The 16,567-nt window shown below is 43.6% G+C and overlaps 2 protein-coding genes across 8 annotated transcripts in view; one reads left to right on the top strand and one right to left on the bottom strand.

Annotated features, from left to right (window-relative positions):
- LOC143301883 (uncharacterized) overlaps positions 1–3,419 on the bottom strand; it is an 87,607-nt gene extending 84,188 nt beyond the window's left edge. For all 6 annotated transcript variants that reach the window (XM_076616306.1, XM_076616309.1, XM_076616310.1 and 3 more), the window contains exons 1-2: positions 3,319–3,419; positions 1,020–1,082 (exon numbers count right to left, since the gene is read on the bottom strand). In XM_076616306.1, coding sequence (XP_076472421.1) covers positions 1,020–1,051 — 32 coding nt within the window. In that variant the 5' untranslated portion in view covers positions 1,052–1,082; positions 3,319–3,419. The remainder of the gene's footprint in view (positions 1–1,019; positions 1,083–3,318) is intronic.
- Positions 3,420–3,457: 38 nt separating this feature from the next.
- On the top strand, positions 3,458–16,567 carry LOC143301801 (uncharacterized). 2 transcript variants are annotated; one of them, XM_076616194.1, is made up of 2 exons: positions 3,458–3,498; positions 12,224–16,567. In XM_076616194.1, the coding sequence occupies exon 2, from the start codon at positions 12,300–12,302 to the stop codon at positions 12,978–12,980; it is 681 nt and encodes a 226-aa protein (XP_076472309.1). In that variant the 5' UTR covers positions 3,458–3,498; positions 12,224–12,299; the 3' UTR covers positions 12,981–16,567. The 2 variants fall into 2 exon arrangements, with proteins under 2 accessions (XP_076472309.1, XP_076472310.1); XM_076616195.1 differs by lacking the exon at positions 3,458–3,498 and adding an exon at positions 6,473–6,573.

The following is a 16,567-nucleotide window of genomic DNA, read 5'->3' as shown; positions in this document are numbered from 1 at the left end:
TGTCTGTGTTGGAGGGGAGGGGGGGGGGGGGAGAGAAACAGTGCCTGTGTGAGCACTTGCGCGTCAGCATAAAGGGGGGAAATCCTTATTTTACACAGCTCAATCTATAAAAAAAAGAAAAAAATAGTAATCTTCAGTATATTGCAATAAACAAAAAAAGCATTGTGGATGTTTAGAATTACACAAAACAAAAACAAATAAAAACAATGAATTCAATACAAACTAAAATTCAAAGACAAAAGAAAAAAATACAGTATTTCCAACCTGAAGTTTTCGTATATAAATTTTTTTTTTTTTTTAAGTGACAAACTTTCCACATACACACACAGTCTCTCTCTCTCTCACACACACACACACACACACACACACGCACACACACGTACACACACACACAGAGGTGTAATAAGGCCTGGGATGCGCTTCAATACTGCGTCAGTCACAAGTAAATCAGCCAACACAGCACAGCAATTGGCTAGCGCTTGCACCAATTTAACATAGTCAATATATATAAAACCAAACGTTTATTTTTTTCTTGATACCTTGTTGTGACAATGACCTTCAACATCTTACATTCCAACAAGGATCATACTGTCACTTGGGCCCGTCACTTTGCCAAGTTAGACGAAAACTGGACTCAAGACAGAAGCTGTGTTCAGCTTTTCTATTTTACCATCTATGACCTTTTGATCTTTCATTAAGCAGGCAATGACAGAAATTTGAAAAAAAAATATGTATACCTACCATCCAAACAAGATTGGTTCCTGAAGTGAAATGCGAGTATACAACCTATGTTTGCCAAGAAAATTCAAATATGTTTATCCAACACACAGAGACCTACACATTCACACACATACAACCAAGACCAGGGGATTACATAAACTTACTTTGTTTTGACACTTGCATCAAAATAGTACAATGAAGCTGGATAAATTGAAACTCATCAAATTAATCTGCAATAAGCAGTAAAATATTCATAGAACCAGCTTTTGAAATCAGAAAAGGAAGATAAAAATTCTTACCACTCAGGACCGAAATTCATAGTATCTGCCATTTTGCTGCTATTAAGATCAGTATCGATATTCCTGAAAAAATAAAAAGATAAGTTATGGAGCTTAAAAAGAAAAAAATCACTTTAAATTACACCCCACCTTAAAAAATAAAAATAAAAAAAATAAAAAAAGAGACTAAAACAGCAAAGTAAACTAAAAAAAATTGCCACTCCAGATAATACAAACTAAATCTGTCAGAAATGTTGACATACTATTTTTGATCATTTATTTTAAGACGGGCACAATAGCCAAGAGGTTTAAGCATTGGACTTTCAATCTGAGAGCCCCAGGTTTGAATCTCAATAACAGCACCTGGTGGGTAAAGGGTGGAGATTCAACATGTGCAGATCTGCTAGTGCCTGAACCCCCTTCGTGTGTATATGCAAGCAGAAGATCAAATACGCATGTTAAAGATCCTGTAATCCATGTCAGCGTTTGGTGGGTTATGGAAACAAGACCATACCAAGCATGCACACCCCCAAACACAGAGTATGGCTGCCTACATGGCAGGGTAAAAACAGTCATACACATGTATAAAAAGCCCACTCGTGTACAAACGAGCAAACATGGGAGTTGCAGCCCCACGAATGAAGAAGATGGAAGAAAATTTAAAGGAAATTTATCTGTGCATGTGGATGCATGCTTAAAGTACAAAGTACATGTACATATGTGGGCATGTTTTCTTTCTTCTGTTGTCTTCTTAAGTCAGAAAAGATAACAGAAAATGTAAATGTGTGAATGAAAAAGCATTATAAAGTGTGTTTACTAATCTAAAAATTATTAAAGTCACAAAGAACTTAACAATTCACACTCAAGTTTCACTGAATATTCTGAATTACCCCACTTTAAATTTTGAGCACAGTATGAGTATCATAGAATCACTTTAGTCCAACACCATTACCACCACTTTTTATTTCAGATTTCAAACTCTTAGTCATGTTCAAAACTTGGGCAGTATTTGTCTCCATACTGCTATACATTTTCATTTTGGTTCCAATTCAACATTCCAAAACTATCACCTCAATATGACAGTCATTTTGCTCTGACATTTTACATTTCATTGTCATTTTACAATACACAGCTTCAATAATGCTGAATAAGAAGTGCCTAGTGGGGTTTGCTATACTACTTGTGAACGAAAAACTACAATGCTTCACTGTGATTGAGCAGATGTACTTAACATCTTAAGTCTTGATCAGTCACTTATTTTTTGCTGTTTGTGTAGTCCAGCTTAGACATCACTGACAGCTGACATGCTATACCGCAGCCTTCAACAAAAAATTTGTTGCTGTGTTTATTACATTCAGAGTGCCCCTCACAAGACTGCTAATCATGCTTCGGTTATAACAAGCAGCTATCACAATACCACAAACACCAGTGTAATACTAATAGTACTAATACAGTGTTTCATCTGATGTCACACATTTGTTGTCAACCTCAAAGAACTGGAAGGGCATATATTTGTCATAGATCACAACTGAATCAGTTTTTCCAACCAAATAAAGAACATAAAAACTTCCCTTGAACAAAGAAAAACCTCTTTCCATGCTGCCTGCTGTTACTAAGTTTGAACTGGCAAGTTGATACTACTGTTAAATCAAAGCATCAAGTAGGTCCATATGAATATTTGTCTGTTGACATGTCAAAACAGAGTCAGTGTGTGTTCATGTTTCCGTTAATGATGTCTGCATGTGTGTCTGTGTGCCATCTGATCATTCTCCACGAACGTTTATGAACACATACGAATGGCCAAACATCTGTGCAACTTAATCACACACTTGACTTTTTTTTTAAGTGCAGGCAATGTGTGCGCGCATAACATGCACATGTGCAATGTACTCTACATTGCATCTGTTACATTTTAAGACTTTATAACTTATAATCCTCATCCTATACATCAGTACTAAGTCGTAAACATCAGACATGTCGTAACTTTCCTGAAGTTAATTGCCTATCTTTTCTTCATTGGTTTTCAACAGAATATGAAATTCCAGATTGTGACACGCGACATGTCTGCCATTCTTGAAGCATAAAAACAACATATGACGAAAACTACCAAAACAGCTCGCAAAACATTTCCAAGACTTCTACCCTGTCCAGATGTGGCACTACGTATCAAGTTCGAAAAACGTGGTTTTGCAGTTGACTTTGGAATGCAAAAACCTACACCGATTCTTCGCCAGATGTCTACACTATAAACCTTCATCCTCCATCACAAACAATTCGACAATCACCATACAACATAGTATATTTTACTAACTTTCCTTACTTTCAGATAAATGAGTAATGAGAGCACACTGCTGATAATTATCGTCGCTTTTCTCACTCGTTCTCGAGAGTACCCCCACCAAGATGGCCGTAACACAACACAAGTCACGTGATTGACGCTCATGATCCCCGGATGAAGCACAGGAAGTTGAAGGCCACATGGGCGACAGTGTACACAAAGGTACGAGTGGATGAATGTCTTTCCACAGTCCGATACATTTTAATTCGTTTGTTTGTTTGTTTTTAAGTATGCACACGGAAAGAATGTGATCAACTACCGTGCTGTAATATTTATAATATCCAATGATTGCAATTTTCCAGTGTGCATTATCGCACACGATGTGTTGTCGGAAGTGTTTTATCATGATCGCCTCTTCGCAGACGACACTGCTGTGTACCGTCTCATCACTGCCCCAAGCGACAACGACACCCTGCTAGATTACCTGAGGAAACTAGAGGCCTGGGAAGATGAACAGGAGATGAAATTCCATCCCGGAAAATGTAGTGTCCTCACGCGCCCCTCGAGGAGAAACAGCAGTCCTCGGGTCGGGAGTACCATCTGCCCTGTCACCGGCTGGAGTCTGTGACAGCCACCAAATATCTTGGGGTCATACTCCAGTCCAATCTCCGTTTCACGAACGATATCAACAGCAAGGTGACAAAGGCAAACAAGACACTCGGCTTTCTATGAAGGAACCTGAGGAAGGCGTCAATCAAAATAGGTCACTCACCTACAAATCCCAGATACACATCCTCGAATATGCCAGTACAGCATGAGACCCCACCGCCAGGAAAGAGATAAACAAAATAGAAGCCGTCCAACGAAGAGCAGCACGATTTGCCCTCAGTAAACACCAGAGGACAGTCAGTGTCACCGAACTGCTGCAGACACTGGGGTGGGAAACCCTGGAACGGCGTAGGTGAGCCAGACTGGTCATGCTATATGAGATCAGCAGGGGCATGACCAAAGTCAAGTGCCCACACCTCCACCAGCAACAACAATGGCCCAGAAGAGCTCACACCACAACATTTGACAGAATCCCCTGTAGTGCAGACATCAGGCTGAATGCCTTCTTTCCAAAAACAATCCGTGATTGGAACACCCTGCCCCAGGAGACTGTTGATGCCTCAACTCTTGTCACCTTCGTTAAGAAGGTGGCACTCTGCTGATTCACTGCCACTTAATTTTTTTTTTTTTTTTTCAAACCAGAACCCACCACCACAAAATGCTGATAATGGTCAATGGGTTGACCCTGGGCATTTTCTGGAAGAAGAAGATCATATCATATCAAGTGTGTCATGGCTTTTAGGCTATATCAGCCTTGGCTAATCAGTTAGGACTTGATTTATACCTTCTTTTAAAAAAATTTTAAAACTCTAAATAAGAGTGCACAATCACTATGTCATGGTTAGCTTCCTATGGAGAAATTAGCATGGAATCCATAATCCCTCCAGTGTTTATCTAATATAAATTCTAAAACTGTAAAGTGTTCCTGTGGTGACAATGTTACTGGACAGATTATTCCAGAAGTTAACAACTCTGTTTGACGGGCGCAATAGCTGAATGGTTAAAGCGTTGGACTTTCAATCTGAGGGTCCCGGGTTCGAATCACGGTGACGGCGCCTGGCGGGTAAAGGGTGGATATTTTTACGATCTCCCAGGTCAACATATGTGCAGACCTGCTAGTGCCTGAACCCCCTTCGTGTGTATACGCAAGCAGAAGATCAAATACACACGATAAAGATCCTGTAATCCATGTCAGCGTTCGGTGGGTTATGGAAACAAGAACATACCCAGCATGCACATCCCGAAAGCGGAGTATGGCTGCCTACATGGCGGGTTAAAAACAGTCATACACGTAAAAGCCCACTCGCGAATATACGAGTGAACGTGGGAGATGCAGCCCACGAACGCAAAAGAAAGAAAGAAAGAACAACCCTGTTTGTAAAAAAAATGTGAAAAAAGGTTTGATTTGGTGAATGTAGCCAAAGCCTTTTGTTGACTAAATCGAAATGGGCTATCATCTTTATCACATGTCAAAATGTACATGTGTACATCAATACTGCATGTGTCAAAATGTAGCAACTACCTATTATGGATAAGATCGTATGATTTTCCATTTCAGTTTAATCTACAAAAGGCTTTGGGTACAGGTTCATCAAGTTGCTTGAAGGTGGGACACATTCCCGTTCATAAGTTTTTCTTGTTGATGTTGTTTTTGTTGTTGTTAAGAAGTGGTCTGGGAGTGTTGTTCTGCTGTTTGTTACGTTAGTGTAATGTATGTGATACAGAATGTTGTGCGTGCACATGTGTACATGTGTGTGTAGTAAAGAGTTGCAGCTATTTTGGTCAGCTATGAGACAGATTTCACAAAGTTTGTACTAATCCAACTCCAAGTAGGGGTGGAAGTTTAGGTCACATTGCATTTGTATCTTTCTTCTTCCTCAAACAGTTTTGGGTTCAGTCATCAAATAGGAAAAAGTAAGATATTTCTTTATCCGTTGATACAGTTTCTACTTCTAAAGTTTTATCTGTATTTCTTGTGATAGTTGCAGTCACCAAGCAGTTAAAGCGACTTCAGACTGAGTAGTTTCAAACCTGGCAGCGTCTGATACAATGATAGGTTAATGATGGAGATTTTTCCAATTTTTCCAGTCACCTGCATGTACAGATATATGGGCCTGTTAGTACCTGAACCCACTTTGTGTGTATGTGTATGTATGCTTTTTTTGTTGTTGTTGTTGTTGTTGATCCACACATGTATGTGTGTGTGGATCAAATATACACAATCAGAATTATATTTATGTATAATCCATCATTCCAATAGTTTGGTATGATTTTGGAACACAGCGTGACCCTACTTTGAGAAGAATCATGAGCAAATGGATGTTGGTCGTGTAATAGGGAGAAGGGGTCCCAGATTGTAATGAAGCAAATTAGTTACTGAACTTAACATAGTCAATTTCTTTATAAGATATGTGCTTCTCTTTGTCATATTCATGTATAGTTTATAAGCACTAAGTATTTTTTCTTTAATTTAAAAAATAATAATAATAGTGCTCTTTCTCATACTAATGTATATTTTATAAGCCCTTAATGATTTTTCTGTAATTTGAAAAAAAAAAAAAAGAAGATAATGGAGCGTTTGTTCCAGGTTGCTCCAGCTGAATCATGATCCCCTAAGTGTGTGAGGTACAGGGCTTAGTCAGGACAACCTGTAACTGTGGTGCAGCTATCGTCTAGAAATGTGTTACTGTGAGTCCTGAATGAATTTTCTTTCTTGACTCATTTTACTCCAGGTACAAGTTAACTCATAACATGATTGCTTCTCCTGTGGGCCAGGTATGAGTATTTTTGTACCACAAACTATTCTAATTTTGTTTATTCTTGCTTGGTATAGTTGGAATTCTAAACTGAACCCTTTGCGGATTCTGGAAGCATAAGAACGAAGCTTTGTCCAACTGATGGAGTCAACAATTTTGCTAGACAAAGGGGAGGTTACCTACTTCCGGGAGGTTATCGGCCGTAGTTTCGTTTTCTCCGCATAGGCGGATAGTAGTTTGCACAGGCAGGAATGTCAGATCCCTGCCGGAGTCTGCACTAGTTGGGTCATGGTGAGGCGTTTGATTGGCTAAGAGCGGACCGGGCAAAGAGGGGCGTCTTTTCACTGTTAGCCGCGCGAAATTTGGCCAAGCAGAGCAAACCGATAGGCCTAGTTTGCATCAGTTTGACATGGTAAATATATGTATCACCAAACATGGAGTATAATACAAACTCCTCCTTTTAAACGTAATTTTAGATAGAAAATTTCCTTTTTCAATCATTTTTTCCTGTTTTTTCTGCAGTGGTGTCATGTAGTGCTGGTGTAGCAGGCATGGTGCGACAAAGTCTATTGTGTGACTCCTGTTTCATGTAGTGCTGGTCCAGGGGAGGTGTAGCAGGCATGGTGTGACAGTCTATTGTGTGACTCATGTTTCATGTAGTGCTGGTCCAGGGGAGGTGTAGCAGGCATGGTGTGACAGTCTATTGTGTGACTCATGTTTCATGTAGTGCTGGTCCAGGGGAGGTGTAGCAGACATGGTGTGACAGTCTATTGTGTGACTCCTGTTTCATGTAGTGCTGGTCCAGGGGAGGTGTAGCAGACATGGTGTGATAAAGTCTATTGTGTGACTCCTGTTTCATGTAGTGCTGGTCCAGGGGAGGTGTAGCAGGCATGGTGTGACAGTCTATTGTGTGACTCCTGTTTCATGCAGTGCTGGTCCAGGGGAGGTGTAGCAGGCATGGTGTGACAGTCTATTGTGTGACTCCTGTTTCATGTAGTGCTGGTCCAGGGGAGGTGTAGCAGGCATGGTGTGACAGTCTATTGTGTGACTCCTGTTTCATGTAGTGCTGGTCCAGGGGAGGTGTAGCAGGCATGGTGCGACAGTCTATTGTGTGACTCATGTTTCATGTAGTGCTGGTCCAGGGGAGGTGTAGCAGACATGGTGTGACAGTCTATTGTGTGACTCCTGTTTCATGTAGTGCTGGTCCAGGGGAGGTGTAGCAGGCATGGTGTGATAAAGTCTATTGTGTGACTCCTGTTTCATGCAGTGCTGGTCCAGGGGAGGTGTAGCAGACATGGTGTGACAGTCTATTGTGTGACTCCTGTTTCATGTAGTGCTGGTCCAGGGGAGGTGTAGCAGACATGGTGTGACAAAGTCTATTGTGTGACTCATGTTTCATGTAGTGCTGGTCCAGGGGAGGTGTAGCAGGCATGGTGTGACAGTCTATTGTGTGACTCATGTTTCATGTAGTGCTGGTCCAGGGGAGGTGTAGCAGGCATGGTGTGATAAAGTCTATTGTGTGACTCATGTTTCATGTAGTGCTGGTCCAGGGGAGGTGTAGCAGGCATGGTGTGACAGTCTATTGTGTGACTCATGTTTCATGTAGTGCTGGTCCAGGGGAGGTGTAGCAGGCATGGTGTGATAAAGTCTATTGTGTGACTCCTGTTTCATGTAGTGCTGGTCCAGGGGAGGTGTAGCAGGCATGGTGTGACAGTCTATTGTGTGACTCCTGTTTCATGTAGTGCTGGTCCAGGGGAGGTGTAGCAGACATGGTGTGACAAAGTCTATTGTGTGACTCCTGTTTCATGTAGTGCTGGTCCAGGGGAGGTGTAGCAGACATGGTGTGACAGTCTATTGTGTGACTCATGTTTCATGTAGTGCTGGTCCAGGGGAGGTGTAGCAGGCATGGTGTGATAAAGTCTATTGTGTGACTCATGTTTCATGTAGTGCTGGTCCAGGGGAGGTGTAGCAGGCATGGTGTGACAAAGTCTATTGTGTGACTCCTGTTTCATGTAGTGCTGGTCCAGGGGAGGTGTAGCAGGCATGGTGTGACAAAGTCTATTGTGTGACTCATGTTTCATGTAGTGCTGGTCCAGGGGAGGTGTAGCAGGCATGGTGTGATAAAGTCTATTGTGTGACTCGTGTTTCATGTAGTGCTGGTCCAGGGGAGGTGTAGCAGGCATGGTGTGACAAAGTCTATTGTGTGACTCCTGTTTCATGTAGTGCTGGTCCAGGGGAGGTGTAGCAGGCATGGTGTGACAAAGTCTATTGTGTGACTCCTGTTTCATGTAGTGCTGGTCCAGGGGAGGTGTAGCAGGCATGGTGTGACAAAGTCTATTGTGTGACTCCTGTTTCATGTAGTGCTGGTCCAGGGGAGGTGTAGCAGACATGGTGTGACAGTCTATTGTGTGACTCCTGTTTCATGTAGTGCTGGTTCAGGGGAGGTGTAGCAGGCATGGTGTGATAAAGTCTATTGTGTGACTCCTGTTTCATGTAGTGCTGGTCCAGGGGAGGTGTAGCAGACATGGTGTGATAAAGTCTATTGTGTGACTCGTGTTTCATGTAGTGCTGGTCCAGGGGAGGTGTAGCAGACATGGTGTGACAGTCTATTGTGTGACTCGTGTTTCATGTAGTGCTGGTCCAGGGGAGGTGTAGCAGGCATGGTGTGATAAAGTCTATTGTGTGACTCCTGTTTCATGTAGTGCTGGTCCAGGGGAGGTGTAGCAGACATGGTGTGACAGTCTATTGTGTGACTCGTGTTTCATGTAGTGCTGGTCCAGGGGAGGTGTAGCAGGCATGGTGTGATAAAGTCTATTGCGTGACTCCTGTTTCATGTAGTGCTGGTCCAGGGGAGGTGTAGCAGGCATGGTGTGACAAAGTCTATTGTGTGACTCCTGTTTCATGTAGTGCTGGTCCAGGGGAGGTGTAGCAGGCATGGTGTGACAGTCTATTGTGTGACTCCTGTTTCATGTAGTGCTGGTTCAGGGGAGGTGTAGCAGGCATGGTGTGACAAAGTCTATTGTGTGACTCCTGTTTCATGTAGTGCTGGTCCAGGGGAGGTGTAGCAGGCATGGTGTGACAAAGTCTATTGTGTGACTCCTGTTTCATGTAGTGCTGGTTCAGGGGAGGTGTAGCAGGCATGGTGTGACAGTCTATTGTGTGACTCATGTTTCATGCAGTGCTGGTCCAGCGGAGGTGTAGCAGACATTGTGTGACAGTCTATTGTGTGACTCATGTTTCATGCAGTGCTGGTCCAGCGGAGGTGTAGCAGGCATGGTGTGACAGTCTATTGTGTGACTCATGTTTCATGTAGTGCTGGTCCAGGGGAGGTGTAGCAGGCATTGTGTGACAGTCTATTGTGTGACTCCTGTTTCATGTAGTGCTGGCTCCAGGGGAGGTGTAGCAGACATGGTGTGACAGTCTATTGTGTGACTCATGTTTCATGTAGTGCTGGTCCAGGGGAGGTGTAGCAGACATGGTGTGATAAAGTCTATTGTGTGACTCATGTTTCATGTAGTGCTGGTCCAGGGGAGGTGTAGCAGGCATGGTGTGACAGTCTATTGTGTGACTCCTGTTTCATGTAGTGCTGGTCCAGGGGAGGTGTAGCAGACATGGTGTGACAGTCTATTGTGTGACTCATGTTTCATGTAGTGCTGGTCCAGGGGAGGTGTAGCAGGCATGGTGTGACAGTCTATTGTGTGACTCATGTTTCATGTAGTGCTGGTCCAGGGGAGGTGTAGCAGGCATGGTGTGATAAAGTCTATTGTGTGACTCATGTTTCATGTAGTGCTGGTCCAGGGGAGGTGTAGCAGGCATGGTGTGATAAAGTCTATTGTGTGACTCCTGTTTCATGTAGTGCTGGTCCAGGGGAGGTGTAGCAGGCATGGTGTGATAAAGTCTATTGTGTGACTCATGTTTCATGTAGTGCTGGTCCAGGGGAGGTGTAGCAGGCATGGTGTGATAAAGTCTATTGTGTGACTCGTGTTTCATGTAGTGCTGGTCCAGGGGAGGTGTAGCAGGCATGGTGTGACAGTCTATTGTGTGACTCCTGTTTCATGTAGTGCTGGTCCAGGGGAGGTGTAGCAGACATGGTGTGACAGTCTATTGTGTGACTCCTGTTTCATGTAGTGCTGGTCCAGGGGAGGTGTAGCAGGCATGGTGTGACAAAGTCTATTGTGTGACTCCTGTTTCATGTAGTGCTGGTCCAGGGGAGGTGTAGCAGGCATGGTGTGACAAAGTCTATTGTGTGACTCCTGTTTCATGTAGTGCTGGTCCAGGGGAGGTGTAGCAGACATGGTGTGACAGTCTATTGTGTGACTCCTGTTTCATGTAGTGCTGGTCCAGGGGAGGTGTAGCAGACATGGTGCGACAAAGTCTATTGTGTGACTCATGTTTCATGTAGTGCTGGTCCAGGGGAGGTGTAGCAGACATGGTGCGACAAAGTCTATTGTGTGACTCCTGTTTCATGTAGTGCTGGTCCAGGGGAGGTGTAGCAGGCATGGTGTGACAGTCTATTGTGTGACTCCTGTTTCATGTAGTGCTGGTCCAGGGGAGGTGTAGCAGGCATGGTGCGACAAAGTCTATTGTGTGACTCCTGTTTCATGTAGTGCTGGTCCAGGGGAGGTGTAGCAGACATGGTGCGACAAAGTCTATTGTGTGACTCCTGTTTCATGTAGTGCTGGTCCAGGGGAGGTGTAGCAGACATGGTGTGATAAAGTCTATTGTGTGACTCATGTTTCATGTAGTGCTGGTCCAGGGGAGGTGTAGCAGGCATGGTGCGACAAAGTCTATTGTGTGACTCATGTTTCATGTAGTGCTGGTCCAGGGGAGGTGTAGCAGGCATGGTGTGATAAAGTCTATTGTGTGACTCATGTTTCATGTAGTGCTGGTCCAGGGGAGGTGTAGCAGGCATGGTGTGACAGTCTATTGTGTGACTCATGTTTCATGCAGTGCTGGCTCCAGGGGAGGTGTAGCAGGCATGCAGCTGTGGGGTGGAATGAGTTAATTTGAAGAAAAACAAGAAAAGGCAAGGCCTTCAAGACTCACTTGTGATAAATTAAGTCCCCTAGCATTAATTACAGAGTAATTTCCCTTTTTTACTGTCTGCACCAAAACGTTTGCAAAATAAATAAAAATTCCATGCTTAGCCAAAGAAGTTCCTGTTTGAACAAAAAATGATAATAATGACTCCTCTTGTTGTTGTGTCAGAATAAGAGGTCAAAGTGCCAAGTTTAGAGAATACAAAAAACAGAAATATAACAGTAAATGCAGTTTGCATATAATTAGGCTTCTTTTTTTTCTTTTTTTTTGTGCCCATCCCAGAGGTACAATATTGTTTTAAACAAGATGACTGGAAAGAACTGAATTTTTCCTATTTTTATGCCAAATTTGGTGTCAACTGACAAAGTATTTGCAGAGAAAATGTCAATGTTAAAGTTTACCACAGACACACGGACACACACACACACACACACACAAACACACACACAGACAACCGAACACCAGGTTAAAACATAGACTCACTTTGTTTACACAAGTGAGTCAAAAAGGGGAAAAAATGCATAAAAATGTGTATGTTCCAGGGTGCTGTAGGAGAAGTGTGATCCCCCCCAGTGTGTGAGCTGCGCTACAGGGCTCAGTCAGGACAGTCAGTCAACCATGGGGCAGCTGTCGTCCAGACAAGAGCTGATCAACCAGGAGCTATCCAGCCCTGCAGCACGGGACTGGCTGTGCGTCAGCCTGGCACTTCGCGATGCCACCAAAGCCCTGGCCGCCAGCATGCACATGTGGATCGCACGCCTCCAGCGCCGCGTCAAACGCGCCGTCCCACCCCTCGAAGCCTGCCGCCACAACTGCAGTCAGACCTGCCCGGACCTCCGCACCTGGTGTCCCACCTGCCTGGCGTGGCAGCGAGAGATTCTCTCCCTTTGCGAACCTCGCTACAAAGGGAAAATAGTCTGGTCGCGGTTTCGCTCCTCAGACTGGCCAGAGAACCCGTACGAGGTGGCTCGCGTGTTCATCTCGCGAGCTCACCGTTTCTACTACAAGTCTAACGAGTTTCACGAGGACATACGCTTCACGCTGTGCTTCCTGGAGAACTGCACGGCCATCGACGTGCCCCCCGCCCTTATCCAGAAGGCGTGGGTGCTGCGGAACAGCTTCAGGCGCCGGGGTCGCATGCGGACAAAGAAGCGGGACATGCAGCAGGCCCTGACGGTGCTGATCTCGCTGCTGCAGGTGCCGCAGATTGCGGAGCATGAAGCCGTGGGTCCGGTGCTGCAGAAGCTGACGGCCCTGCAGAGCACTGTGGACACCCGGAATGGCTGCACCATTTTGTAGGGAGAGAGGATGGGTTTTATTTTGTTTCGTTTTGTTTAGAGGTTTGCAGAGCACTGTGGACACCCGGAATGGCTGCACCATTTTGTAGGGAGAGAGGATGGGTTTTATTTTGTTTCGTTTTGTTTAGAGGTTTGCAGAACACTGTGGACACCGAGAATGGCTGCACCATTTTGTAGGGGGAGAGGATGGGTTTTATTTTGTTTGTTTTGTTTCGTTTTGTTTAGAGGTTTGCAGAACACTGTCCACCAAGAATGGCTGCACCATTTTTTAGGAAGAGATTTTTGGGGGGGTTTGGGGGTTTTTTTAGGTGGGAAAAAAAGAAGAAAAAGAATGAGGTATATGTAGAACGCAGACACCAAGAATGACTGCACTGTTTCCTAGGAAGAGATTTGTTTGGTTGGGTTTTTTTATTTGAAGGTGGAAAAAATGGAAAAGTATGCTATATATGCCGAACACTGTTGACAGCAAGAATGGCTGCACCGTTTTGCTGGAAGATAGGGGTTGGTTTTTTTGTTTGTTTGTTTGTTTTGTTTTGTTTTTTTCTCCAAATCGGGATGGGGGTAGTGTGCAAAATATGACAATGTGTTTCTCTATGAAGACAGAACAGTATTCATCACCAATGGACTGAAATGAATTTTTTTTTTTTTTTTTTTTAGCTTAGAAATGTTTGGTTGTTATTTTTTCAAACATTTTCTTTAAAAAGATTGTTGTAGCATTTTGTAATGTGATTGTGTAAAGTGTTTTACCTGCCTTTTTAATGTTTGACAAACAAAAAATGTCCCCCACAGTCAAAGGTCCAGTGTGTACCTTGACAAAATTTAGACAAATTGGTGGGGGATGGTTTTGGTTTTTGGTGTTTTTTGACAAACTGTTGTTTTCTATGTTTGTTTAAGTTGAACATGCAATTTCCAAGTGGTCTTTCTTCAGCTAGTGGAGCACATTCAGGCAGCAAGTAGCTTTCTCTGTGTGTTGTATCATTGGAGACTGAATGGATGAGGGCCTGTGAATGTGGATTAGATTACTGGAGCTTAGATAATGACTGAAATCATTTTTATCATTGCATACAGAGTTCTTTTGAACTTGGGGTTAAGTGTAATTCAGTGTTCCATCCATTCTGTTGTTTTCTGTTGACTGAAGCAGAAAAATGTATCACCCAGTTCCCATACATGTATATATGTATATGCTTCAAGTGGTTGTTGAAGAACAGTAGAGCAAGTGTTGTTGACTGAAGCAGTAAAAATTTATCTGTGTCAATACAAAGATATCTGTCAGAAAATATACCATTCTTCAGATGAAGGCTAAAACCATCCGGTTCCTTACATGTATACATGTATGCTTCAAGTGGTTGTTGAAGAACAGTCGAGCAAGTGTTGTTGACTGAATCAGAAAAATGTATCATGTCAGTATATATATATATATATATATGTATATGTATATGTATATAGATATCTTCAGATGAAAGCCAGAATCACCCGGTCCGAGTATACATGTACATGTAAGCTTCAAGTGGTTGTTGAAGAACAGTAGAGCAAGTGTGGAGGATGGATAGTGATCCATAGTTGTGGTATAGATCTCACTGCCGTGTGAAAGGCTTGGCTGTGTCTGTCATCACTGGAGATGCTTTCTCAGTTTCTGTGTAGGCTTAGTGCACGTAAAAGAACCCACGTCAACAAAAGGGTTGTCCCTGGCAAAATTCTTTAGAAAAATCCAGTCAGATTGGAAAACAAATTTAATTTCAGGCAGGAAAAATTACCCCCCAAAATGGGTGGCGCTCTCAGTGTAGCGACGCACTCTTCTTGGGGAGAGCAGCCCGAATTTCACACAGAGAAATCTGTTGTGACAAAAATGAGTAACACAATGCATTGATACAATACAATAGGCTCTCTCCTCCATGAGTCAGTTTCTTTTATATTTCTTATTGTTAATTCTTGTATTAATTGGTAATGTCGCTTTTTTCTGTTGCTGTTTCTGTAACAAAGACTTTGTTACGGGATTGGGTTGTTAGCCCTGTGCCCGACCCCCAACCTGAAGGACTGATGGATCACACTTTGTCCATCCTGTACCCTTCGACCTGTTCAGCTTGGGTGGCCCTACCAGGTGCATAAGCTCCTGCTGGCATAGCTTTAGGGGTCTCTAACACAGACACAGGCCTCCCCCCCCCCCCCAAGGACAAGGTGGTAAACAGGGAATGTGTGTGAGTGGCTTTGGTTTTTGTGTCGTCGGAGGAAGGTAGTAGTTACCCTATCTGTGCTATTCTGGTGGTATTTCCCCCAAAGCTGTTGGTCCCAAATTCTCCGTACACACACCATTACCCAGGTGTGCTCTGTCATAGTACCAGTCGTCCACAGGCAATTATCTGTCTCACAAGTGGCCATCCGGCCACACACTGGAGAAGATCCTGTTCTGCTCTGTGTTGGTGGAGTTCAGTGACATTAATGTTTAATTTGGATCCTTTAATTTTCTGTTTGAATAAAAGAGTCGATTGTACCTTGGTCCACTTCAGGATGCTTCCTTTTGGCAGAAATGTTGCCAGTATCATTGTACTTATGCCACTTGAAAATGAAGATTGATTCAAGAATTTAGCCAGTGTGTCAGATTTACTACTTAAATGTAAAAAAAAAAAAATGATGGCCTGTGTGTGTGTGTTTATCTTACAGAACTCAGGCATTTTAGATGCTTTGGGTTTTCTTATTCATAAAATTGCTCAGTGTTTACACACATGATATAGCAAATGCTTACAGGCCATGTACATGTACAGTAATGATCACGTTGTGAAGAAGCAGATATTTGTGTCTTGCTTTTAGTTGTTGTTGTTGTTTGTTTCGTTTTTGGGTGTGTTTCTTTGCTGCCGTGTTATCCATGTCACATGCCACTCAACCCACCCCCACCCCCACCCCACCCCCACACACAGCCACACCCAGGTTCATCTGCCACAGTTCCCAGCGACATGGCATCTACAAGGAACCATCAGAGTTAGGTCGCCATGAGGCCACACATCAGAGGAGACCCTGCACTGCTGCCAAGTCACTTGGGTTGTGGCCACAAACGTGTAAATGGGGTGAGGTCAAAACTGAGGTTACCATGAGAGCGGGGAATGAATTTGGGGCAAATGATGATGAAGATAATAATAATAACGATAATGGACATTAATGTGGAATTTGATTGCATGATTTTTCTTTTCTTGACAAATATATAACCTTCATTGCAAGGAGTGGGGTTTGGGGGGGGTGCAGGGGAGGGGGGGGGGGGACATTTGTATAGCGTGCTTCTCCAGAAGTACTGTTCAAAGCACTGCACATTTCCTTCCCCAGTCCCCTCCCCTTCTATCAATACCCTCCACCCGCACACCTCCCACACACACACACACACACATGGTACCATGCACCAGAATACACTCATGCATCTGAACATTGGAAACCACCCATTATGCCCTCCAGAAAACACATCCCTGCAACATGCACTCAGACGTGTACATACACACGAATGCACAGATAGTAGCTATAGCACCCCGCCACACACACACATGGCAAAACAGCTTCTCCACAAGAAAGCATGTGTTTAAAACCAGATCATACCAAGACCAGGAC

The sequence above is a fragment of the Babylonia areolata genome, chromosome 28 (assembly GCF_041734735.1).
Source record: "Babylonia areolata isolate BAREFJ2019XMU chromosome 28, ASM4173473v1, whole genome shotgun sequence".
NCBI classification, from domain to species: domain Eukaryota; kingdom Metazoa; phylum Mollusca; class Gastropoda; order Neogastropoda; family Buccinidae; genus Babylonia; species Babylonia areolata.
The sequence above is the reverse complement of the archived record's forward strand: the minus strand, read 5'-3'. Positions and strand labels throughout refer to the sequence as shown.

What these genes read in the sequence shown, in the direction of transcription:
- LOC143301801 (XM_076616194.1), top strand. Translation starts at nt 12,300, where the DNA reads ATGGGGCAGCTGTCGTCCAGACAAGAGCTGATCAACCAGGAGCTATCC.